At 36.7% G+C, this 24,042-nt stretch overlaps 3 protein-coding genes across 3 annotated transcripts; 2 read left to right on the forward strand and 1 right to left on the reverse strand.

The window, feature by feature from the left end:
- Positions 1 to 4,586: 4,586 nt before the first annotated feature.
- Positions 4,587 to 6,459, forward strand: LOC132035256 (uncharacterized). Its single transcript, XM_059425529.1, has 2 exons — positions 4,587 to 5,126; positions 5,789 to 6,459. Exons 1-2 carry the CDS (start codon positions 4,686 to 4,688, stop codon positions 6,290 to 6,292), a joined length of 945 nt encoding a protein of 314 aa, XP_059281512.1. The 5' UTR covers positions 4,587 to 4,685; the 3' UTR covers positions 6,293 to 6,459.
- Positions 6,460 to 11,327: 4,868 nt separating this feature from the next.
- Positions 11,328 to 18,545, forward strand: LOC132033052 (serine/threonine-protein kinase BSK1). Its single transcript, XM_059422910.1, has 9 exons — positions 11,328 to 11,946; positions 12,194 to 12,329; positions 12,909 to 13,042; positions 13,216 to 13,321; positions 14,888 to 14,973; positions 15,465 to 15,653; positions 15,904 to 16,068; positions 16,657 to 16,770; positions 18,124 to 18,545. Exons 1-9 carry the CDS (start codon positions 11,638 to 11,640, stop codon positions 18,373 to 18,375), a joined length of 1,491 nt encoding a protein of 496 aa, XP_059278893.1. The 5' UTR covers positions 11,328 to 11,637; the 3' UTR covers positions 18,376 to 18,545.
- On the reverse strand, positions 18,525 to 24,010 carry LOC132033051 (ATP-dependent zinc metalloprotease FTSH, chloroplastic). The gene is made up of 6 exons (XM_059422909.1): positions 22,909 to 24,010; positions 21,597 to 22,009; positions 20,649 to 20,895; positions 19,788 to 19,971; positions 18,952 to 19,123; positions 18,525 to 18,867 (listed from the first exon to the last, which is right to left on the reverse strand). The coding sequence occupies exons 1-6, from the start codon at positions 23,777 to 23,779 to the stop codon at positions 18,646 to 18,648; spliced, it is 2,109 nt and encodes a 702-aa protein (XP_059278892.1). The 5' UTR covers positions 23,780 to 24,010; the 3' UTR covers positions 18,525 to 18,645.
- Positions 24,011 to 24,042: the final 32 nt, after the last annotated feature.

The raw sequence follows: 24,042 nt of genomic DNA on the forward strand, positions 1-24,042 counted from the left end.
ATATAAACAATTATTTAATTAATTATTTCTTTGTGAAAAAACAAACCTGTGTATCGACGGCCTCCTGAGATGGCTGGTTAGAGGGCTCCTTAGCTGGCTCCTCAACGATCTCCTTAGCACTACTCGGAGCTATAGCTGGAGGTGGAGACGGGTCAATCTGAACAAGAGGAGACGGGTCCACAGGCGCAGAAGAATGAACCTATAATACATGTAAATAATTTAGTTTAGATTAATAAAATAATCAATTAATACATTATTTTATTGTAAAAAAGTAAACCTGTGTGTCTACGGGCTCCTGAGCTGCCCGCGGAGCCGGAGATGCAGATGGTGTCGTAGGCCTGGCTGTAGGACGAAGAAAGTAGTCATCGAAAATAATATCCAAGTTTATGTCCTCATCTCCGTCTCCCATATGAGATCACTAACCGGCACTGTGGAAATGATGACTAAGGATCATAATGTGGGAGCATCTCGGCGTATATCCGTGTCAGCCGTGAAGTCGCCCTGATATTCCGTAGCCGACGCAGCTCGACGGGCTATATCGTCAGGCTCATCTATTAGACCTCTGCCAGCCCGACCACCTCTATCAGCCCTACCAACCTCTGGAACACCCTCTGGTACAGGCTCTGGAACATCCTCATCGACACGATGCCACTCTTATGCCCGTGTCATACCAGTGGCGGTAAGCTGAACTATCCGTCTTTGCATATGCCGCTATCCAGGGGTCGGTGGGCTCCGTACGGGGAATGCTCTCATGGCGTATTATCAGAGTCATCCGTAGCTACATATATTTGCAAATTTTAAGAATTGAATAAATTCGTAAAGTAATACATAACAAGACGATGGATTAAGTTTAAGACTAATAAAACTTGGCCGCCGCCATCACGCTCTCGAGAGTGATGCGTATCCCCGCCGTCGGGATGAGGCGTCGGGGGTTGCAATCAAGGAGCGAGTGATATGCGTACCACGTCGTGCCACTCATGGACCGGAATGTGCATGTCCCAGAGACCGCCGCTAGAGTCGTCGTCCTCGCGTTCCATGCATCGACTCCTTCGATGCATACGCGCCGCCATGCCTTTGGTCGATCGAACGCTCGTCCCTGGTATAGTGGGTGTGCTCCCCGACGTGTAGCCGCGGTATGTTCGTACATGCGCGCGTAACACGCGGCCGGGCGCGTGATGCTCAACGATATCCATATGGATCGGTGGACACCGTGCCATCCACACGTGCTCACGGCCCCACTGGAAACGCCGGCACCGACCGAAAATGCGATCATACGGCGTCCATAGAAAAGCCTATAAAAAGAAATCAACTAGTTAACAATAAAAGACTAACAAAAATAACAAACTAATGTTAAATCAAAAAAACATACCTCGGGCGCCGTCATACGGTCTAACTGATCCCTAAACGGGAGAATAACATGGTGCGTCTCCACACCTCTGGTACGGCCTCGCGACCATCTCCGCGCGTATGGTATATCCTCAGCAACATAGTCATCGGGAGGGGTGGCCGGCATGGGGGGAAAAGGTCTCAACCTAGTCCACACCCATATCTGTCATAGTCATCAAAAAAATTATTTATCAGTCGTTGTTTCGAAAAAATATATTTAGTGTTTTATTACACACACTTAAATATATTACCTGAAAAGAGGGCTAAATGCGGCGATCTCAAGCCTCTCGCCCGCAGAGGCTCAATCAAATCCTCTCGTACATGTAAGCCGGGACGGCGGCGCCCCTAACCGTAACATCCTGCATCTGGTCTAGATCCTCAATAAAAGAAGCAGATACCTCATGCTCATATCCGCACCCGACGTGTTCGGGAACATGATGCCCCCGAATATGATGAGAAGATATAAGCGAGCACGTCGGTCAATATCAGCCTGAGGCGTCGCCTCGTCAATCGGATCCTATAGATCTACGAGGCGCAAGTGAGCATGGATGGAGGACCGCAACAACCGACTCTGTCCACATACATCCCTTTGCTGAGGCACGAAACCAGTGAGCCTAGTCAACTCTTAGCGATACGGCAGCATCTGCGGAGGCTCCACTATATACAATGCCTGTCCATCAATCTGTAGACCATAAATCACCTCGACATCCTGCAGGGTGATGGTAGCTTGAGTCTCCGGTCGCCAGCGCTCAATCATGGCCGTCACTAGAGCCCTATCGTGCATAAGCCGACCAACCTCGATGCACCGGTAGATACCGCCCCGACGTAGTATATCTATGACACGAGGATGTGGGGGAATAGCCTTTAGAATATCCCATGCTGACTCCCCCGAACGGGTACGAACCACTCTACTAGAGGATACCGATGCATCCCATACATACTGGGACCTATGCTCATGCTGTAGATAAAGTACCCTTGTTCGTCGTCGGGGCCCGCCTCATGGAGGTGTCCTATCTATTTTAGGCATTTTAAATTAATCATTAATACATGAAGTAAGGATTAAAGTGGTATATTTTTTACGCATTTTAAATTAATCATTATTTTTTTAATTAATCTCTAATACGTAGTATTAGTTATGTAATTTTTTACCGAGAAATTATACAAAGGATTGAATCCTAAACTAAGGATTTTCAATTTCTAATTAGCAAATAAATAAATTAACAATTAAAGATATAAAGATTAATAATTAACAAATCAAAAAATTAACAATTAGCTAGCAAACAATTAGCATATAATTAATAAATAAACAATTAACTAAATAATCAAATAATTAACAAATTATTATCATATAATTAATAAATAAACAATTAACTAACTAATCAAATAATTAACAAATTATTAACAAGTAAACAATTGGCTTAAGAAAAACTAAATAAATAATTAGCTAGTCTAACAATTGAAATAACTAATCTAACAATTAACAAATACTAAATAAACAATTAATAAATTAACAACAAATAAAAAAAATATATGAAAAAGTAAGCAACAAACACACTTTTGTGCACAAAAAAAAGTGCGTAAAAGTTTTTTTTTTGTCCGTATCCGCAAATAATACACAATAGTAATGCTTAGGTTAATAATGTAATAGAAAAATCGTCGTAGAATACCTAGATTGAAGCTTTGATTTTGAGTTTTTGAATTGAATTATACGCCGCTTTATTGCGAAGAAACTTATTCCTAGACTTCAATGTACCAAAAATATTGACTTTTGAGTTGGAAATCAACAAGAAAACGATGTTTTTGATCGCGTGGGACCTTGGAAAGCGACCTTTAATGGCTGATTTTCTTTTTCTTTTTTGAATTGGGGGAGCAGTGATGGGGAAGAAGGAAGGGGTCGATTTATTTCAGGGCTTTTACGCATAGATTCTGTGCATAAAAGAACTTAAGTGTAAAACTACACTTTGGTCCTTTCACGCACAAAATCTGTGCGTAAAGCATATTTTGGTTTTTTTTTTTAATGGATTATTTTAGTTCAAAAAATTTATTTTTGGGTTATAAAAGTCTTGAGCCCGTAAATATACCAAGCTTATTCAAATTTGAAAAGACAACTCACAATCAAGACATTAATTTTGAACCGCTGCTCAATTAAACATATATCGGTCCTATTCCATGTTAACTATGTGCAAAACAGAAATTATTTTCTTTTACTAGTTTTTTCTCCTATCAATTATATATCGGTCCTATTCCATGTTAATTGAAGCACTGCTCAATTAAAAGAAATTTTTGCAACATCAATTAGTGGAGCAAATATTTACACCAAAGTCCTAGAGGACACATAGATTATACCTTAAGACTCAAATAATTCTCGGTTGAAATTATTGGGGCTTCAACTTCACTAGTGATTAGGAAATCAACTCGAAAGTTAAACCAAAAAAATAAAAAAATAAAAAAAATTACTAAGATATTCTTACTGTCCAAATCTGTGAAATTAGAAATTTCGCTAAGAAAATTTAAAATATATATTATTATATATTTATATGAAAAAATTTAATGATGTTCAACTATCTATTCTCCACCAGCTATAGCTCCGCTACCCGGTTCAAATCCAATGTCAAATAAATCAAGACAAAATAAATTTTATAAGTACATAGTTGTATGGGCAGTATCCATATTCCACACTAACTAAATAAAAACTCAGAAATACTATTATACAAACGCAAAGGCCAATAATGATTAGACGAGTGGTATAATAATACAAGAATGTCATACTGGAAATTAATTTGACTTGTTTGCTCTACCAGCAACAAAAGTCTTGGGCTCTTAACTTTGAAGAGAGTAAAATTAAAGAGGACAGGGTGTGAGAGGCACGTGGTGTGTAGGCTCCAGCACAACAGGAAAACCAGAATAACCTGTGATTTACAGAAAATACAGATCATTTATTTGGGATTTCTATAGCCACCCTTTCTAACGGGATTTTGCCTTTTTTGCTTCCCCAAAAAACAGCTGGATTTATTCCCTCATCTATTCTCTTTTCTGCTCTTTTACTAATCAATTTAATTTAAATAATATCCATTCAAAATGTAAAAATAATTACATTATCCGTGTTATTTTATCAAATTAAAAGTTACTCTATAAGTGATTGATTACGTAAATATTTTGAGACCGCGGGAGTATTATTTTGCACCTACTCAATTGAAAATTTAGATCCACTTCTTGCCTTCCTTTATAAACACTACCCAACTGTCCAACTCCTTACAATTTCTCCTCACAAATTTTATTTTCCCATCTCTCTCCAAAAAATGGGAAAAGAAAAAACACTATCAAAATCAAGAACAATGGCTCCAAGAATGGTGGCCAATTTTCGCAGATCTCTTTCTTTTCCAAATCATCCAAACCATTCAAACAAACCCAAAAAAAGCTTCCACGTTAGATCCGCTAGTCTTCCATGTCGATCTCATCCATTAATTTCTCAGCTCAAAGATGATCTCAACGGGCTCAAAACATGGGCTTGTAAGCCCGAAAACCGAACTTGTGCTTGGCTTTGTGATGGGCTGAGTCAACTTAAAGTTGTTCACGAGAGTCTTGATGATCTGCTTCAACTTCCACAAACACGTGAATCTTTACATGGACATTCTGATTTGGTTGAGAAGCTTTTAGATGATTTTCTTCACTTTGTCGATGTTTATGGAATTTTCCAAACCTTGATACTCACCTTCAAGGAAGAGCATTTAGCAGCTCAGGTACTTTAAACTTAAACTGTTAGAGAGAATATACTTTTATTTAGTTAATTATGTAACTTCCTCATGTCTGATCCCTCATGGCCAGACGCGTGAAAATAAATTTTGCTTCTTGTGCGTCGGTGAGGTTGATTTGGACGTAAAAATGGGGTTCACTGGATTCTATATTTGAAAAAACGTCGCTATCATATTAATATAGAGTTGCTAATTTTATAGGTGAAACTCTAGGAGCGTATCATGGATCGGAGTTTCACTTATAAAACTTGAAACTTTATAACAAAGACTAATTTTCAATTACAGGAGCTAAAAAACTGGTTATTTTTGAATTCACCTAGTTTGAACGCGATAACTCTTGTCTAGGTTTTTGCAAAATTGGCCTTTTTTGACACTTTTAAATTTTGTTCCAATTAGTGAATGGGCTAAATTTATTGTAAAAAAGGAAAAAATCCATCTAATTATTTTAACGGCAGAATTTAGCCTATATGGCTATCGGTGATAGAATTTAAAGAGTGACTTCAGAAAAGACCATAAGAAGCAAATAAGCTCCTTTTTCCTACGCTGATAGCATATTTGTGTGTGTGATCATTTTATAATCTAAAAGATTAAGTTGATGAAACAATACGATCTTAATTATCATACTTAATAATTATATTGTGTTTCAACAGGTAGCTGTGAGGCGCAAAGATGAATCCAAGATTGCTTCTTACGCTAAAGCTTTGAGAAAAATGGCTAAAGAAATGGACAAGCTCGCGTCCAGCGTGCAATGCATAGGAAAATATATCGTGCCTCAAGAATGTGTACCTGTGCCTGATGGAGATGCAGAGCTAGCAGAAGTCATGAAAGACATTATAGAAGTGACACTATTAGTTTCTATTGCACTTTTCAATGGGCTTGCAGTATCACTGGCATTTCCAAAACCATCTTGTTCATGGATCGGACTAGGAATGAAGACAAAGAAAGTGAAAGAAAATGAGGCAATTGTGGAATTTGTAGAAATGGGATTGGAGAATTTATTGAGAAAAAATAAAGGGGGTGAAGAAGTGAAGATTGCATCTAAGAAAATGCATGAATTGGAAGATTGTATTTGTGGAATTGAAATTGGTGGAGAGAAAGTGTTTAGGAGTTTAATTAATGCTAGAGTTTCACTGCTCAATGTATTCACACAGTAGAGGGAGGTAAAATGGAAATTTAAAAATGATGCATACATGTATATTTTGCTTAATTCCTTTTTTGGTTTTTTTACTATTGTCATTGATTAATTTGTTATTGTCATAAAGTTAAATTTGTTTAATGCGGGAAAAAAAGTTTACTGTTGAATAGAGAATATTCTTGATTGTATTGCGTGTAAAATGCGCATGACGATTTTATTTGATATTGAATTTACAGTACATAATTCGGATTCCTATGAAAATTTTTGGTTGTCCCTTTTTGCACCTTTTACCAAAGAGGAAATAAGTTTACATTGGAATTCAAATTTCAATCATGTCGCATTAATAGTATAACTTGTAAATCACTTCCAATGGAAAAATGAATAAGTCTCAAGAGAAAAGAGAGAAAATTTGGCACCTTTCAAATAATTTACTTAATACTCCCGCCATTCACTTTTACTTGTTCACTATTTTAAAAATAGTTTTTCACTTTACTTGTCTACTTTCGCATATAAAGAGAAAAATAATTTATTTTTTCTGTTTTATCCTTAACATTAATTGCTTTTTCCAAATCATTTTTAAAATCCATTAAGAAGTCATATACCAATTATATGAGTATTATGGTAACAAAAAATTGCATGGACTTTCCCTTCATATGGACTGGTCTGTAATTTTTTACCCTCAATTCGCTGGTCTTTAAATTTTTGCCCTACTTCTCATTTAATGAAAATTTGTGGGCTAAAGTACCTTTTTCCACCAGAGATTATGGATTCGATCCCCAGCAGAGTCGAAAAATTAATAATAATTTCGCAAGGCAGAAACTTATGTTATTCGGGCGAAATTACATAGAACCTACACCTTATCCGGCACTGGTTCGTGGAAATGAAGTTCTGCCTTAATTTCGCAACGGTTCTATGTATTTTCATAGAAACCTCTGCTTTTCGACAAGTTTACTATGTAACTACATAGCTAATTGCGTATAATTGCATATGAGCTTGTACCATGCCTCATGAGATATTCTATGTAGTTTCATAGAAACTTTTACCGTGTCCGACATAGTTTCTATGTAAATACATGGCGATAGGCATAGTTTCATATGAACTTATGTCTTGTGTTTTTTTTTTTTTTTTGATTGATCGGGGGTCTGAATCCAGAACCTCGAGATATTTTCGGTCACCCTTTTAAGCGAAGGGCAAAAATTAAAGACCAGCAATTTGAAGGACAGAAATTAAAGACTAGCGCCTTTGAAGGACAATCGTGCAAATTGTTTTTATGATAAAATATGCACTTCATTTATTATTTTTTAAGACAAATAAAAGTAAACAGAGTGCATTGAAAAGTCGTGGAGTATAATTGAATGTTGGATTACAATTTCGTGAACATTACTATAACCAATCAATATTTCGACAGTCTTCTCTCAATCAATCAATCAAAGTCTTATAAGTCCGATCGAAAGTGTTGTATTAATCTACGAAAAATTATAAATATCCAAAATATTGGGGATTGGATAGCCACCTTAATTCATTCCAAGTAAAGGAACAAATTTATAGGCTTTTAAATCCCAAATTCCATACAATTTTTTAACTTTTCCAGGATTTGATTTTTCTACATATTTGATCGTTAATTCTCGAACGAAAGGTTTTACTTCAAAGACTTTATTTTTTGGAAATAATTAAAGAATAGTGTTGCCTGTTAAAAGCCGAAAAAACATGGCCGGAAAATGGAAATATTGAGTAGACCAACAAATTGCCCATTCATCATATTTCCTTTCTTTTTTCATTTCTGTTGAGAGTCATGTGAATTAAAGTGATATATTGTGATCATTTCCACTCGGTATTGGGTTCATTATTCTTAATTAAGTCGATACTTGTGTTAAAAAAAGGTTGCTGGCATACTAAAGCACGCGTTGTAACATGTGGACTGGATTATTCATCTGCATAAAATAAAATAAAAAATAAAAAAAGTAATATAAGCCACTTGCACATGATTTGTTTCATATAATTGAGAACTGTTTTTAATCCTTCATTAATTACTACGAATAATGAACTAATCATTTGTTCATAATAATGTTAGCTTTAGTTTCTCATAATGCAGTCCCTGAGGGCCAGGAGGTCACGGGTTCGAGCGTGAATCGGGTATAGTAAATGCGGTAGCGCCACGTACAACAGTACCTTCGCGTCCTGGGCCCTTTTCCCATCCCATACCGAGAAATTTTTTTAATAACATCGGGCCGCTTAAGCAAATCCCCGAGCAATCAACGTGAATTGGCTCTGGTTTCTTAGTTCCTTTTATTTTTTCTCTCTCCGTCTACTTATTGCATAGATCCTATATATCCAGGTTAAATACAAAAAAATTGAAGTCTGCAGATATGTTCATCTTTTGTCGGAATAAATGCCAGAAGATGCAAAGAATAATTGTTATTCATAAGTACATTACACTAATAATCTTTCGCTAGGTACTAACAAAAAAAAACATGAGTTCATGTGTTTGGTCTCAAAAGATACTATGAATGTCTTTTAGAAAATGATTTTCTTTCTTCTAATTATAGCACTTTCATGTGAATTTTTAAAGAAATTGTAGATCTGTCTTTACTGAACAGGGCCGAGGCAATCATGTGGGTAGTTGATTTTTTTTTTTTTTTTTTAAGATCCAGACTGTTTCATTTTAACAAATTAAATTTGTTTCGAAGTGTTGAATGTTTAGATTGTAAAAAATATGAAGTCAGTTAATACTTTTTCTTTTCAAAATCTGAGTCAAGTGTTGATTAAGAAGCTTACTAGGAGATAGATAGTTGTTTAGACAAATATACCCTTGTAAAGTTATTTAAGAATTATTATAAATATATTTCTTAGGGTTGTAATTATCTTTACGAAACTTTTTAGATAATAGTGACTCGAGGAAGTATTTTTCTATTATTGTTCTTCCTCTTTGGTACATGATAACTAGTTCTTCGTTCAAACTTGAAAGAGACACTTTCTAAACGGCAATCATATATATATATATATATATATTATTTTTTTTTTTTAAAAATATAATCAACCTAGAAAGTTTCATAGTTTGTTCTAAGGTTCTACTGGTACGACCGACACAAACACCCCATTCTCCTTTTCTCTCATCTTTCAGCAATTGTTGACTTGGGAACTTGGACAATAATTACTAAGTGTAGATATAAGCAATTATTATAATTGTAAATTAGAGCTAGCTCTTTGAATTTTCATCGCCTATATCATTTTATTAAAGCCCATTTTAGTGGACATTCGTCAATAACAGCAGTATCACATTGATACAAGCAATCATTGCTCCACTAAAAAAGGTAGGCTTGTGTTTGTAGAATGAGAAAAAAATTGGCTTGCTGAAACACAAACTGTTACATCTATCAAAACAGAAATATCAAGGGGAAAAAAAAGTGAATGAAAAGCATAATCCCCTGATATAACAAATTAATCTGGAGTCTAAAGTCAAGATAGAAAGTTCACGGTAGTTTAGCCCAAACAATATTCGTTGCTTTTCTAAAGAGACCAGCAATTTGAAGAAGGAAGAAAGACTTTTATGATCAGTATTGGGTTGAGGTAAGGCGTAATTTGACTGGACTGGGCTTAGACCCATCAATATTCAGCCCAATAGTTGAATTGTGGGCCTGTATAGGGAGACGTGGAAAAAAATTGGAAAGTGGGAATGCTGTCATTGCACGCAGATCCCTACAAAGACGCTGCACAAGGACGAGCCAACGTGGGTGAGAGTCACAGGCTTAAAAGGAAGCCCACGTGAAGGTCCTTGTTGAATAAAAAATGGTTTGACGTGGCACGTATGAACCCCGATTTTCCAACGGAATTTACTTAGGGGCGAAGCCAGTTTCTTGTCAAAGGTGTTTGAATTTTCAAGAAGAAATATATATTATATACTCCCTTTATTTCAATTTGTTTGAACATATTTCTTATTTAGTTAGGCACAAAAATAACGACTTCCTTTCCTAATTTAAACAAATTCACTTTATGAATGATTTACAAATACACAAATTTTCAAGCGCTTATTTTAAACCACAAGTTTCAAAAGTCTTCCCTCTTTCTTAAATGTCGTGTCCAGTCAAATGGGTTCATATAAATTGAAACAGAGGGAGTATATGTCAAGATGAATATATAATACGTAATAATTAATATGTCTACACGATATAGTATTTCAGCAATATGTGTTCGGGTGAACACCATTGCTAAGGTAAAAATTTATTCGCACCGGGTATTTATATCAAACCAATGAATATATGACATGTGTTTGGATATATACAACTACAACTTAACCATGATTAATTAATGTATATATTTATTTTATTAAATTACTTAACCATAATAAATTGCATCGATTTGTGTAAATACTCATTGCTAAGTTATCGCTCCACGACTGAGCCACCATCAACTAATTTTTTTACTCTCTATAGCAAAATTAAAGTTAAGTATTTGATATAAAAAGAGGAAATTATAATTTTTTGTCCGTTTTATCTATTAAAGTATAAAATGCTAGTAAGGCTCGAAACAGAAAGTAAACATGATAGGCTTAATTTTCGATTTTAGGGGTTCAAAAATATGATGAAGTAAATAAAAGAAGAAGTCAAGGGGATTCAACATCTAATATATATACGTAAAAAATAATTTTAACCTTATATTTGTAATGTAATTTTTCACCGAGGGAGTTCGAATCCTCTGGAGCCTACCTACTGCCACCAACCTCTAACCAAGTTAAAGAGCAATAAAATCTTCTAAGCTAGAATTTATTTTGAGTCAAACTACATTATAAATTTACATTCTAGAATGACATTATAAAGCAAATTTAAAAACATAAATTTGACCGGAAAGCTATTGCACGGTAAGTTCATTCAAATATGACATCACTTATAAAAAATCATGCGTACATCATCGACTGTAAGAATTTTAGAGTAATTTTTTTAAAGATTCTTTACCGCGGATTTTTACAATCCACACAGTACTAAAAGGACCAAAACACCCTCATAATTATTATTTTTCCAGGACAAAACAAGGTACAAAGTAAAACACAGAAAGCTTTGTCAGAACAGAAAAGGCGTAAGAGAAAGACAAATGAGTCAATGAAAGCACAGTTTTTAAGTTTTTTCACTTTCACCTTTGCAGTACTTCCATAAATTCCATTTCATCTCCGCCATATCCTCCTAGCTGTATATTAACCCAAAACCAAAAAAGAAAAAAAAAGAAAGGAAAAAAAACAAAGCTATATTTATCTGATTAATTTATTCATATAAAGTTGTATTCTCTTTTTTGGCAGCACTAGTATCTTGTTATTAGTTATGGTGTTTAATTGAAAAGATTTTCAATCTTGAGTTATTATTACTTGTGTTCATCATGGGTTGTTGTCAATCGTTAATTTTGAAAGAGCGTAGCTCAGAGAAAGATCTGCGCGTGAGTCATCCACGCGCCTCCAACGGCACCGGCGCCGGAGCCGCCGTCGGAGATGGTGGTGTACCGATATTCTCTGAATTTTCACTATCTGAGCTGAAAGCAGCTACGAATAACTTCAATTCAGAGTGTATAGTTTCTGAAAGTGGGGAAAAAGCACCTAATATGGTTTATAAAGGGCGTTTGCAGAATCGACGTTGGATCGCTGTTAAGAAATTTACTAAATCTGCTTGGCCTGATCCTAAACAATTTGCGGTACTTCTTGGTCTTTTTGGTCTTCTTTATGAAGTTAGGGTTTTTTTTTTTTTTTCATACTTGTTGTTTATAGTGTAGTATTCTTAAAAGACATAAAGCCTTTTTACTTCACATAGTAGCAAAGGATTAATTCAAGTTAATAAGATGTCAGCCATCTGTTTTCAATACATTAACTAATTTAGGATTGAGGGGTTACTGTTATTGGTTTCTGATTTTTATTTTTTTGTTTGTTTTTTGGTGTAATTAGGAGGAAGCATCAGGTGTTGGGAAATTGAGGCATAAAAGGCTGGCTAATTTGATTGGGTACTGCTCTGATGGGGATGAGAGGCTGCTTGTAGCTGAGTACATGCCAAATGATACACTTGCAAAACATCTATTTCACTGTATGCTTATATTTTACTGCTGTTCTTTTTTTAGCTTTAATGCAGTTTTTTATGGGAGTGAAGAGAAAAATCACGATACTTTGATTGTTCATAGTTAGAGAAAGGACTTAAGTTAACATTAATTGCGTTGCTCCGACAGGTGTTGGGAGATATTAAGTAGTAACCGTGCTTTTTGGTTTATCGACTAATTTATGTCTTAGCTGATTAGCTACCATCTCCTTTTGCACATTAGAGAGGCAACATGGTTATTTGGGGCACTAAAAAATTAACTTTTGTCGTAAAAGGCATAACATGGAAAATTGCGCAGATTATCCACGAGCACAGCATTTCTATTTTAAGCATGGAATTGGGGGAGGGATATTTAAGAGCTTAAAATTTTTATGGGGTGTGTGGAATACGCTGTACCTTTTGTTTGTATATATTTGGATTATTTGTTAACTTATCCTGTTTCTTGCTTTGTTGCTTTTATGGATTGTTTCTTCCCTAGTTAATCTGATGCAATGTATTAAAGTTTTATATGGTATATTGCTTCATCTCATGGTGTCTGTGGAATTGCACTGTTTCTTTCCTTCTATGCAGGGGAGAATCAAACCCTTGAATGGGCCATGCGTTTAAGAGTGGCTCTATATATTGCTGAAGCATTGGATTACTGTAGCAGCGAAGGTCGACCACTATACCATGACTTGAACGCATATCGAGTTCTCTTTGACGAGGTGTTTTGACAGACCTCTTCTTTTTTAGCTTAAAATGTCCTTTTTACATTCTAGGGTGATAGCTTTGTTCTTTTCCTCTACTGCTTTTCCCCTTCCAGTGAACAGAATAGGGTAATGTAGACTTCTGAATTTACTTGTGCCATTGTGTTAATTTGGTAAATGATTTTTGGCAGGGTGGCGATCCCCGTCTTTCTTGTTTTGGGTTGATGAAAAATAGCAGGGATGGTAAAAGTTATAGCACAAACCTCGCTTATACACCTCCTGAGTATTTAAGAAATGGTAAAGTTTCAAACATTTTGTCTCTGTTGAGTTTCAAAGCTTTTCTCGTAGCATTATTTCCATGGATAGTGATGTTATGTGGAACTGGAAATTTGGGGCTGGTATAAATCTCCTTGAACGAGACAGTCATTTGGTGATGATGGCTGGAGCTCATGTAAAAAGAGAAGGATTCCACATGTGTTATATATGAGGATGGATGGAGTAACTTTGCTATTTACTTGTAAATTTGTAACCAAGAAACATGTCTTGAGCTCCCTCGATGACCAGATTGAATGTTTACTTGGATGATTTATATAATAGTTTGCTCATCTCAATCTACGTGTCGAAGAATCTTAAGTCTGTTGTTTCTTTGAAATATATATCTGAGTCCAATACTTCTTGAATAGTGTGTGCCTCTTGAGATATCTACTCCTTGGGTGTTAACACAGGACCAAAACTAGTATTCGTATCCTGACATTTAAATGCAACTATGTTTGCTGTGACTTCTTGATATTCTAGTAGATGGTAGATTGGAAGGCTCTTGCCTCATAGACATAATTCTGTGATGTGAGAAAATGAAGAAAATTTAGAACAGAAGTTGTAGCTCTCTGTAGACCAAGTCAGCAGTAAAAAAATGGAGCAAAAATGAAGCAAAAACTTGCACCACCGTTCACTAGCTTCATTTTTACATATAACTTCCGTGACCACTTTTCACAATCTAATTTGTGCTGGTAATAGCTAAAAATATAGCTGCAAGCACCAACTGATTAGTATGCTATTTCTGCTGAACTTTCAAACACAACAATATGTAAATGCTCATGGAAGAAGGATCTGTTAAAATGTCCCTTGTCAAACAGTTTAAGGTTTTATGTGAGATGGTTACACAATTGAACATGATATCCATTTTTAGCCAAAAAAAAAAAAGTTTAATCTGGTACTGGAGCAGGCAGAGGTCTGACATCACTAACATCCTTAGCCTTTAGATGAGTTGTCACACAATTCAACATCACGTAAACTCAAAGAGTTTTGAATTGAAATCTGAGGAGGAGGAAGAGAAGCAGCGGTGAATAAGCTATCAATTGAATTTGCTGCCTTCTGCATGTCCAATAACCTAATATACACTATGTGATCATTTTATCTTTGACGGATGACCTCTTTCCATATGAATTATTTATTTCTGACCAAGACATTCAGATTTTTGCTTGCCAGTAAACTACTATCACTAACCAGCTACTGGAAACTGATAGCTTGGTGGAGGGAGTGGGGGTGGGACTATATCCTTTTAGGACAATTCACAAAGAAGAGATCTTCTTTCATATTATCTGACACCTTTAGAGTGATTTCGGAATTCATATCCTGCATAGCCATGTATTATACACTTATGCGCTGGTAGTTCTAAGTCGCATTCCTGCTTTTGGTGTTTTTTTTGGAGAAGGGGTGATGGAACTTAAATATGACAATTGAAAAAGGCGAGATGCCATTATGAACTACATCAGTGATTCTACTGATATCTATCACTTTCTATTTATTATCATTCTCAATGTTAAACTTATTTTAGGGCATGAAGAATTTCTTGTCTATTTGCAGGAAGAGTTACTCAAGAAAGTGTTGTTTTCAGCTATGGAACTGTCCTTTTGGACCTGCTAAGTGGAAAACATATCCCTCCTGGTCATGTAAGTTTCTTAGAGTCTGTTCGTCAGTTGTAACCCAGTATGTCCATTTCTTCTTGCTCCAAATCTCAGGGAGTGTCACCTTATTAGTGATGGGGACACTATTTTAGGCTCTGTTGTGTTGTATTTATGTGCTGGTGCTCTGGAAATTATTTGTGAGACAAGCAACTATCTTTGGTGTCTAAGACTGTACAGATTTTGTTGCTAGAGCAGCAATAGGAGGGTAGTCGGACATTAGGCTTGGTGGAACGTTATGAGTTTTAAGACTGTTTTGACTAAACTTCCTCAGACATTTTATGTACCTTTGCTTCAACTTTCTAAGGGAAGAGGAGAAATTTATTTGGTGTTAACATTCATGTAGAGTATATTTCTTCACTTTCTCTTGAAGAGCATTCCATATTGGTATCATTGTGTTACGTTATTTTTCTTTTGCAATTCCTCCTCTTTTTATTGCACAGAAACTCTTGTTGCTCAGTTCATTCCTTATGTTTCAGGCACTTGATATGATACGGGGCAAAAATATTCTTCTATTAATGGATTCACATTTGGAGGGAAATTTCTCAACAGAAGAGGCAACAGTTGTATTTGATCTGGCTTCACGATGCTTGCAGTATGAACCCAGGGAGCGACCAAATACCAAAGACCTCGTTTCAACACTTGGTCCATTGCAAAGTAAACCTGATGTTAGTCCTACCACCATAATCTACTCTTTTTCTCGATGCATAGTTTTCTATCATTTCCCCTTCCAAAAAATACGGGGAAAAAATAATAATGTAGAAGCATGTTTTCACATCTTCTGTTCTTTTTGTCACAAGCAATTATGAGCAACTGCTTCCGGTAGGAAGTTTGACTCTTTCCAATATTTAGCTCTAAGTGATTGTTTTGTTTTATTCAATTAGAGGTTGAGAGGAGTTTCTGATAATCTGGTTGCAGGTTGCATCTCATGCAATGTTGGGTATTCCTAAGAATGAAGAAGCTCCACCAACTCCACAGCACCCTCTTTCTGCAATGGGGGATGCTTGTTCAAGAATGGATCTCACAGCTATTCATCAGATTTTGGTAATGACACATTATAAAGACGATGAAGGGACAAATGAGGTAATTCTTTTGACCAGAACTACCACTTTGAAAAGTCTGTTTTTTTCTAAGTTACTCGGACTCTTCACTTTCGGTGCCGCACCCGTGTCGACACGACATGGGTGTGGGATCCGTACCCGATTTGGTCAAAAGATTTCGGGTGCTTTGATCAAAATCGATAGAGAAATTTGATACAGGCAATGATTGCTGAAATCAAAACAAAAGCTAGGGCTATTGCAATAGCCATTTTACACCTCTATATCATTTGCAATACCCATGTTACACCAAAAAATAGTAAGGAGATGCATCTATACTTAATATTAGTTACAGGTTCAAAATTGCTCTAAAAAATTTGTGCATTCTTTTTCTTATAAATAATCCCCTATTTTCTGGGCATATTTTTATAACTCTATTTTTAGATAGTTGAATTATTTCTAGCTGAATTCCAGCACCCGTATCCATACCTGGATCAGTATCCCCGAATCTTAAAATTTAGATCATGAAGGATCCAACCTCTAGATCCACACCTGTATCGGATACCCGCACCCGAGTCCGAGTAACTTAGGTTTTTTCACATCTTTATATGATGCTGGATGCCCAATCATGCAGTTGTCTTTCCAAGAGTGGACTCAACAGATGAGGGATATGTTAGAGGCAAGAAAGCGTGGAGACTTGGCATTTCGGGACAAGGACTTTAAAACTGCCATTGATTGCTATTCACAGGTATTTGCATTCATTTAATGAGAAAGGTGTCAATCTGCAACACTGGTTACAACTTGCAACTTCCTTTTTGTCAAATCTAGTAAGGTCATTATTGACAATAAAAGACTTATGACGCAGTGGAGACATGAGGTAGACTGAAATATGCTTCATATTAACTCCTGAAAGCCATTTATGCAATTGGATGCCATAATTGTACTTCGTCGATTAATAGAGACATGCATCTCCTTTTTTGGGGTTGGAATGGAAGGTCTTGTGCCATTTTTTCGGTGGGTTGTTTGACATTCCCAAATCTATAGATGTCTCCGATTTAGAATTTGCAAGTTCTTTGTCTATCTATACTCAACCATTTAGTAGAAGACCAAAATCTGAATGTGGCCCGTTTTTAAGGTGACTTTTCCACATCTAATTTCATACTAAGCGGGATCTGGTTCACCAAGTTGGTGACATTTTTAGTTATTTGTATGACCACTGAATCGTCCTTGGCCAATAATCCAAGGAATAGACTCAATGCATTCTTTACATTTAAATTATATTGTAGCAGGTCTGGTTCACCAGGCCGTGACATGTTTGTTATTTGTGTGACTGGTAAATCTGCCATGTTATATGGAACATCTGGTGTATATGCTCCAACTAGTGCTGATATTGTAGCATGAAGTAGCCTGTTTGTTATGAAGTAGCTAGGTTGTGACATGTTTGTTGTTTGTGTGACTGGTAAATCTGCCATGTTAAATTGAGCATCTGGTGTATATGCTCCAACTAATGCTGATATTGTAGCATGAAGTAGCCTGTTTGGCCAAGCTTCTCCAAGGCCAAAGGTGTTTTTATTTTTCAAAGTTGAGGTGTTTGGCGAAGCTTTTAGGAGAAAGTGTTTTTGAGTAGAAGCAGAAGCTGTTTTTTGAGAAGCTGAGAAAAATAGCTTCTCTCCAAAAGCACTTTTTTGAAAAATGCTTCTGAGAAAATACACTTAGAAGCACTTTTTAAAAGCTTGCCCAAACCTAATTGCTGCTCAAAAGCGCTTTTCATATCAATTAGCCAAACACGAACTGCTTCAAAGTACTTTCAAGAAAAATATTTTTGAAAAAAATAAATTGATTTTAGAAGCTTAGCCAAACTAGCTAGTAAACTGGCATTATGAGGTTGAGATTATTGCATATATGCAGGCAGAAATTTGCAGCTCCATTTGATGCTTTACTATCACCTTTTTCTAGCTGTTGCAGTAGCATGGATCTTATGTATTCTTATTATAGGTCATGGTTATTGGCTAGCAAATGACGACCTAGCTGAGTTTGGGTTACTGGAGTGCTTTCAGTAACTTATTTATACCCATTTGCTTATTTTCGTGTCTTGTTGCAGTTTGTAGATGTGGGAACAATGGTGTCTCCAACTGTTTATGCGCGAAGAAGCCTTTGTTATCTCATGTGTGATCAACCGGATGCTGCCCTTCGTGATGCAATGCAATCACAATGTGTCTATCCAGACTGGTCCACAGCATTTTACATGCAGGCAGTTGCCCTTTCCAAGCTAGACATGCACAAAGATGCAGCTGACATGTTGAATGAGGCTGCAATTCTAGAAGAGAGAAAACGAGGTGGAAGAGCATCTTGAATAATACCTCACTTGTATCATTCTTTTGGTCCTATCAATTATTCTTGTCATCACAAAATTAGCCCAAATTCCTGTATCATTTGTTTTAAGTGTGTTTGCCTTAGAACTTTATGTATAACAAAAGAAGAGAATCATTTGCTCGGTTGGTATATGCGCATTTCAGTTTTGCACTCTGATTTGTCAAAATATGAAAATAAATTTTCCATGTGTACATTTGTATGTATATTTGTTAATTAATACAATAGAGCGGTGAAGATTACATTGGTGAAATTAAGATATGTATAGCTCGGCCTTGCCATCAATGAAAAGGCTCATGAACTCTTCACCATCAACAGTTTCTTTCTCTATCAGCAACTGAGCAAGCTTGTGTAGGATGTCGATGTGAGTTGTGATGATTTGTGTAGCTCTTTCATATGCTTTTTCAACCAATTCCCTGACTTCAGCATCAACCACATCGGCTGTCGCCATGGAGTAGTCTTTCTGGGATGACATCTGAAATTAAACAACGAAATTGTAAGGCATGATTAACAACTCTTACAGCAAGAACGAAAAAGACAACTTGCACAAAGCACGTACCGATTGACCTAGGAAAGGGTTTCCTCCACCCCCTCCAATGGCAACTTGGCCTATCTTTTTGCTGAAACCTAATCTCTCAACCATTTGCCTTGCCACTCGTGAAACTTGCATGAAATCGTTAGATGCCCCGGTTGTTACGTTGTCTTGTCCAAAAATAACCTCCTCAGCAACCCTGGAAGAGCAGGGAAGTCAAGAAATGACTGGGGCTTTTTAGAATGCGGAGAAGTAAAGACTCAGATGAATTATGAATAGAAAAAGATCATCAATCCAATTATAACTGGTCGGACATGAGACTAAATGCAGCAACATGGTCAGTTAAGATTCATATATCCAACCTTAACTTGGTCGGGACTAAGGCGTAGTTATTATAGTAGTATCATCCTATGACCCAAAGATGAGTCTGATCTATTTGAAGTAACATGGATACAAGTTATGCCTCAAAATGGAACACAGTTCCGAATCAGCTTTGTCTACGAACAAGGAAGCTATAAGTAGTGCAACTAAGAATGGAGAGTTCGATCCCCACCCAGGAGCTACTTTGCCATTTTCCAAATTTAATGGTCTTAATAAACATAGTCCATCTCGGACCAGATCTAGAACTGTTCTCAACAGTTTGTGACTGGGATCTTATCCATTTGTAGATGGAGCTTATGTAGCAGCTAGGTCTAGAGGGAAGTTATGAGCATTATGGTCGCATAACTTTCATACCAAGGTTAGCACCTTTGACCCTTTGATATTACAGGGGGCAAAGGACTAATTTCAACATACACTGTAGTCGTAAGCATCTATACAGGTGCAGAGAATGAAATTAATGTTGCCCAATAGGTAAAACTAACCTTCCACCAAGAGCAACTGCCATTTGATTCTCCAGGTAGCTCCTGCTGTACAGCCCCGACTCAAGTCTTTCTTCACTGGGGGCAAAGAAGGTGAGACCACCGGCTTGGCCACGAGGAATTATGGATATCTTTGCAACAGGATCATACTCGGGCATAAGTGCACCAACCAAGGCATGGCCAGCCTCTGCAATCCAAATGTAAACACACAATTACAAATGCACAATTAAATAACTAGATCATCAGAAGGCAGCAACTACTAGGAGATGCTTGACCATGCCTACATGAAGCATGCTTGACCCAAGATAACCTAGCCAGAAGGAATTTTCATCTGGCAAATAGGTGCTATATGTGTTTGAAGGTAGCAGAATCACACAACCACCTTTTCATACATTGTCCAGTGGCAACAGAGTTATGGAATATGTTTATTACACTTTTTGGACTCAATTGGATCATGCCACAGAGTATCAGGGATGTTTTTGAAAGCTGGAGTTGCTGGAAAGTTGATAGCACCATCAAGAGAATCTGGAAGATGATACCTGCTGCTATTTTTTGGAGCATCTGGAATGAAAGGAATAGGAGATGCTTTGATGGAATATCAACTTCATTCCAATCTTTAAAAGCTAAATGTCTTATGTTTTTGTATAGTTGGGTTTACTTGTCCCCAATAGATTCCCCTGTTACCTTTATGAACTTTATCAACTCCTTAGCTCTTAACTAGACATGTACTGGAGATGATAAGTTCCTTTTGCTACTCTACTTCTGTAACTACTATGCATCCACTTGATGCCAGCAATGAAATTACTTACTTTATCAAAAAAAAAAGGCAGCAACTACTAAGTATGTAATTTAGTTTTTCCATACCATGATAAGCTACCAGCTTCTTCTTCTCTTCCGAGACAACAGCATTTTTCTTCTCTGGGCCAGCAATGATCCTCTCCAGAGCATCGGATATCTCATCTTTACTTATTTCCTTTAGGTCACGCCTAGCTGCAAGGATGGCTGCTTCATTCATCAAGTTTTGCAAATCTGCACCAGTGAAACCTGGTGTTCTCCTGGCAATCTTATCAAAGTCGACATCCTTTGCAAGGGCCTTTCCTCTAGAATGCACCTGTTATGCAAAGTAGTAACGACAACCAGTTCAACAAACGGAAAACATTTTTGGGAAAGCAGAAGTCTGTTTTCCAGATAAGGGGACTGGACTTGTATACTCAGGTTTTTAAAATAGAACCTGTTAACTGTAAAGGCCATATTTTTGGAGTGTAACTCCTCAAGCTTGTTCAGCAAAACTTTTACTAAGTGACAATGTTCTCTCAATAGATCATGCAGATAGTAAGGAGCCGTTTGGCCACGAGAATTATTCACTTTTTTCCATAGTGTTTGGTTATAAAATTTCCAAATCCAACTTGGAGTTGGATTCCAAATTTGGGAAAGTGCTCCAAACCTGTTTCCCAGCTACATCTTCACAAATTCCAAATGAAGTGTTGTCTTTTCTCCTTTGCAAAAAGTATAACCAACTACAACTCCATCTTCAACTTCATAAATTCCAAATAAAGTGAAAAATATTTGGAATCTATGGCCAAACGCCTACTAAAACACTCACATTCCTCAAGGTACACACGTATGACATTATTTTCTACCATATGATGTATGTCCATAACAATGGAGATACAAGTTTGCTAATTTTGATCTCTATTTATCACTACTTTTAATGTTCTTCTAAAGGATGATGAATGAGCAAACCAACACTAAACAACAAGAAGCATAAAGACTAAGCCAATATAAGAAAGAAAAAGTTGGAAGTAAACTAACCTGAAGAATCCTGACTCTACCAGCAACATCAGGTCTGTCAACAGTCACTTGTCGATCAAACCTCCCAGGTCTCAACAATGCAGAATCAAGAACATCAGGCCTGTTAGTTGCAGCCAAAACAATGACACCAGAATTTCCAGAAAACCCATCCATTTCAGTCAAGAGCTGATTAATAGTTTGCTCTCTCTCATCATTTCCACCTCCAAGTCCAGCACCTCTCTGCCTTCCCACAGCATCAATCTCATCAATAAACACAATGCAAGGCGCTTTCGATTTCGCCTTCTCGAACAAATCCCTCACTCTTGAAGCTCCCACACCAACAAACAACTCAACAAACTCTGATGCTGCACAAGAGAAAAATGGTACACCAGCCTCACCAGCTACTGCTCTAGCCAAAAGGGTCTTCCCAGTACCTGCAATGGCGTATGTAGCTTTAGGATACCTGGTTCATTTGAACCCAGCATCTCCGACGCAGAGTATAAATTTATTTGTAATTGTACTCCCTCTGTCCCAATTTATGTGGCATCATTTCCTTTTTGGTCTGTCCCAAAAAGAATGTCACCTTTCTATATTTAGAAACAATTTAACTTTATGAAACGATTTACAACCACACATTTATATAAGGCTTGTTTTGGACCACACATTTCAAAAGTCTTCCTTTCTTTCTTAAACTCCGTGCCAAATCAAATGGTGCCACATAAATTGGGACGGAGGGAGTAATAAATAGTATTCTCACCATCCCAATTTATGTGGCACACTTTACTTTTTAGTTTGTTCCAAAAAGAATGTTACCTATCTATAATTAGAAACAACTTAACTGAAAATTCTCCTTTTACTCATAAGGTTCGTTGGTATTATTTAATATCTTGTTTAGTAGTGTTTACCCTATTCAATACTATCCTTATACATAATAAACCATGACATTGACAATATCAATACTATTCCTATTCTAATACACCCTATTCTGTACTATTCCTGCTATAATACACCCTATTCATTTAATATAACAAACCAAACAGTCCAAAAAAAATAATGCCAACATAACTAATCCCAACATTACTACACCCTATTCAATACTATTCTAATACACCCTACCAAACAACCTCTTACTGAAATGATTTATAGCCACACAAATGTCTAAGATTTGTTTTAGACCACAATTCAAAAGTCGTTCCTTTCTTTCTTAAGCTTTGTGTCTAGTCAATTGGTGCCACATAAATTGAGATAGACAGGGTAGATATGAATCTGTAAATTCAATGCTAAAAAACATAAAGACTGAGCTCATAAAAATTAAATCCTGGATCCGTCTTACCTGGTGGACCTACCAAAAGACACCCTTTTGGTATCTTAGCACCTAAAGCAGTATACTTATCAGGATTTTTCAAGAAATCAACCACTTCTTGTAACTCCAATTTAGCTTGATCAGCACCAGCAACATCAGCAAAAGTCACTCCAGTTTCAGGAACTTCCTGAAACTTGGACTTGGACCGGCCGAAATCCATCGGCCCGCCCAGCCCACCGGGCCCTCCAGGCCCGCCCTGAGACCTCCTGAAAAGAAAGAACAGCCCAGCAAAAGCAATAATTGGAAATAACAAATTCCCAATAACACTAAACAACCCATTTCCACCTTCACCTTCAGAAACTGATATATCAACACCATTCATAGCTAAAATGTCAATTAAATCAGGGTCATTAGGTACAGTTACATTAGCTCTACGACCATCAATTGCTGTAAGTTGAAGGGTACTTCCATCTTTACTAAATCTAACCCTTTCAACTTTACCCTTTTTAACAGCATTCAAGAATTCACTGTATCTCCATTGAGAACCATCTGGAATGTCAGGATTAGGCTGTGTTTGGGTCTTTGGAGCATTCAAGATTAGATTTTGAGAAAAGGGTGATGTTGGTTTTTGTGCTTCAGCTTGAATTACTTGTGGTGGTGCTATTGGGGTTGTATTATCAAGAGCAAAAGCCTGTTGTGGAGTGATTGAAGAAAAGAGTAAAGCAGCTAAAGCAGCTTGTGAAGGGATGTTCTTGAAATTATTATCTGAATTGGGTTTTTTGTTGACTATACACTTTCTTTTGGACTGAAAATGGAAATATTTTTTTGTGGTTTTAGGTGTTGGAGGAGAGACAAAGATTTGAGAACCCAAGAAGTTGGAAGAGAGCAGAGAATTTGCCATTGTCACTGTTTGGGAGAGGTTTGATTTGGGTCTCAGTTATACTGATGAATTGTTGGTCTTTAGTTTGGGGAATTTAGATATTTTTATTTGTTAAAGGAGGGGTAAAACTCTATCAATTATATATGCAAAATTGGAGAATTTTAAGTTGGTCTTTGCTACTTGTTGAGAAATTGAATGGAAGCCATAGATTAGGATGTTGGCTTGGGTTGCTTCTACGTGTCATGAATGTTATCCAGTCGCCCTTTTGATATTTATGTTTTTTT

Source organism: Lycium ferocissimum, chromosome 10, assembly GCF_029784015.1.
Source record: "Lycium ferocissimum isolate CSIRO_LF1 chromosome 10, AGI_CSIRO_Lferr_CH_V1, whole genome shotgun sequence".
Classification (NCBI taxonomy): domain Eukaryota; kingdom Viridiplantae; phylum Streptophyta; class Magnoliopsida; order Solanales; family Solanaceae; genus Lycium; species Lycium ferocissimum.

Bases quoted from the DNA above. Each gene is read 5' to 3' on its own strand.
- LOC132035256 (XM_059425529.1), top strand. From the start codon at position 4,686: ATGGGAAAAGAAAAAACACTATCAAAATCAAGAACAATGGCTCCAAGA. The intron at 5,127-5,788 runs GTACTTTAAACT...GTGTTTCAACAG, and splicing joins AAGAGCATTTAGCAGCTCAG to GTAGCTGTGAGGCGCAAAGA.
- LOC132033052 (XM_059422910.1), top strand. From the start codon at position 11,638: ATGGGTTGTTGTCAATCGTTAATTTTGAAAGAGCGTAGCTCAGAGAAA. The intron at 12,330-12,908 runs GTATGCTTATAT...CCTTCTATGCAG, and splicing joins TGCAAAACATCTATTTCACT to GGGAGAATCAAACCCTTGAA. The intron at 16,771-18,123 runs GTATTTGCATTC...GTCTTGTTGCAG, and splicing joins CCATTGATTGCTATTCACAG to TTTGTAGATGTGGGAACAAT.
- LOC132033051 (XM_059422909.1), bottom strand. From the start codon at position 23,779: ATGGCAAATTCTCTGCTCTCTTCCAACTTCTTGGGTTCTCAAATCTTT. The intron at 22,010-22,908 runs GTAAGACGGATC...ACGCCATTGCAG, and splicing joins TCTTTTGGTAGGTCCACCAG to GTACTGGGAAGACCCTTTTG. The intron at 19,972-20,648 runs GTATGGAAAAAC...TTTGGATTGCAG, and splicing joins GAAGCTGGTAGCTTATCATG to AGGCTGGCCATGCCTTGGTT.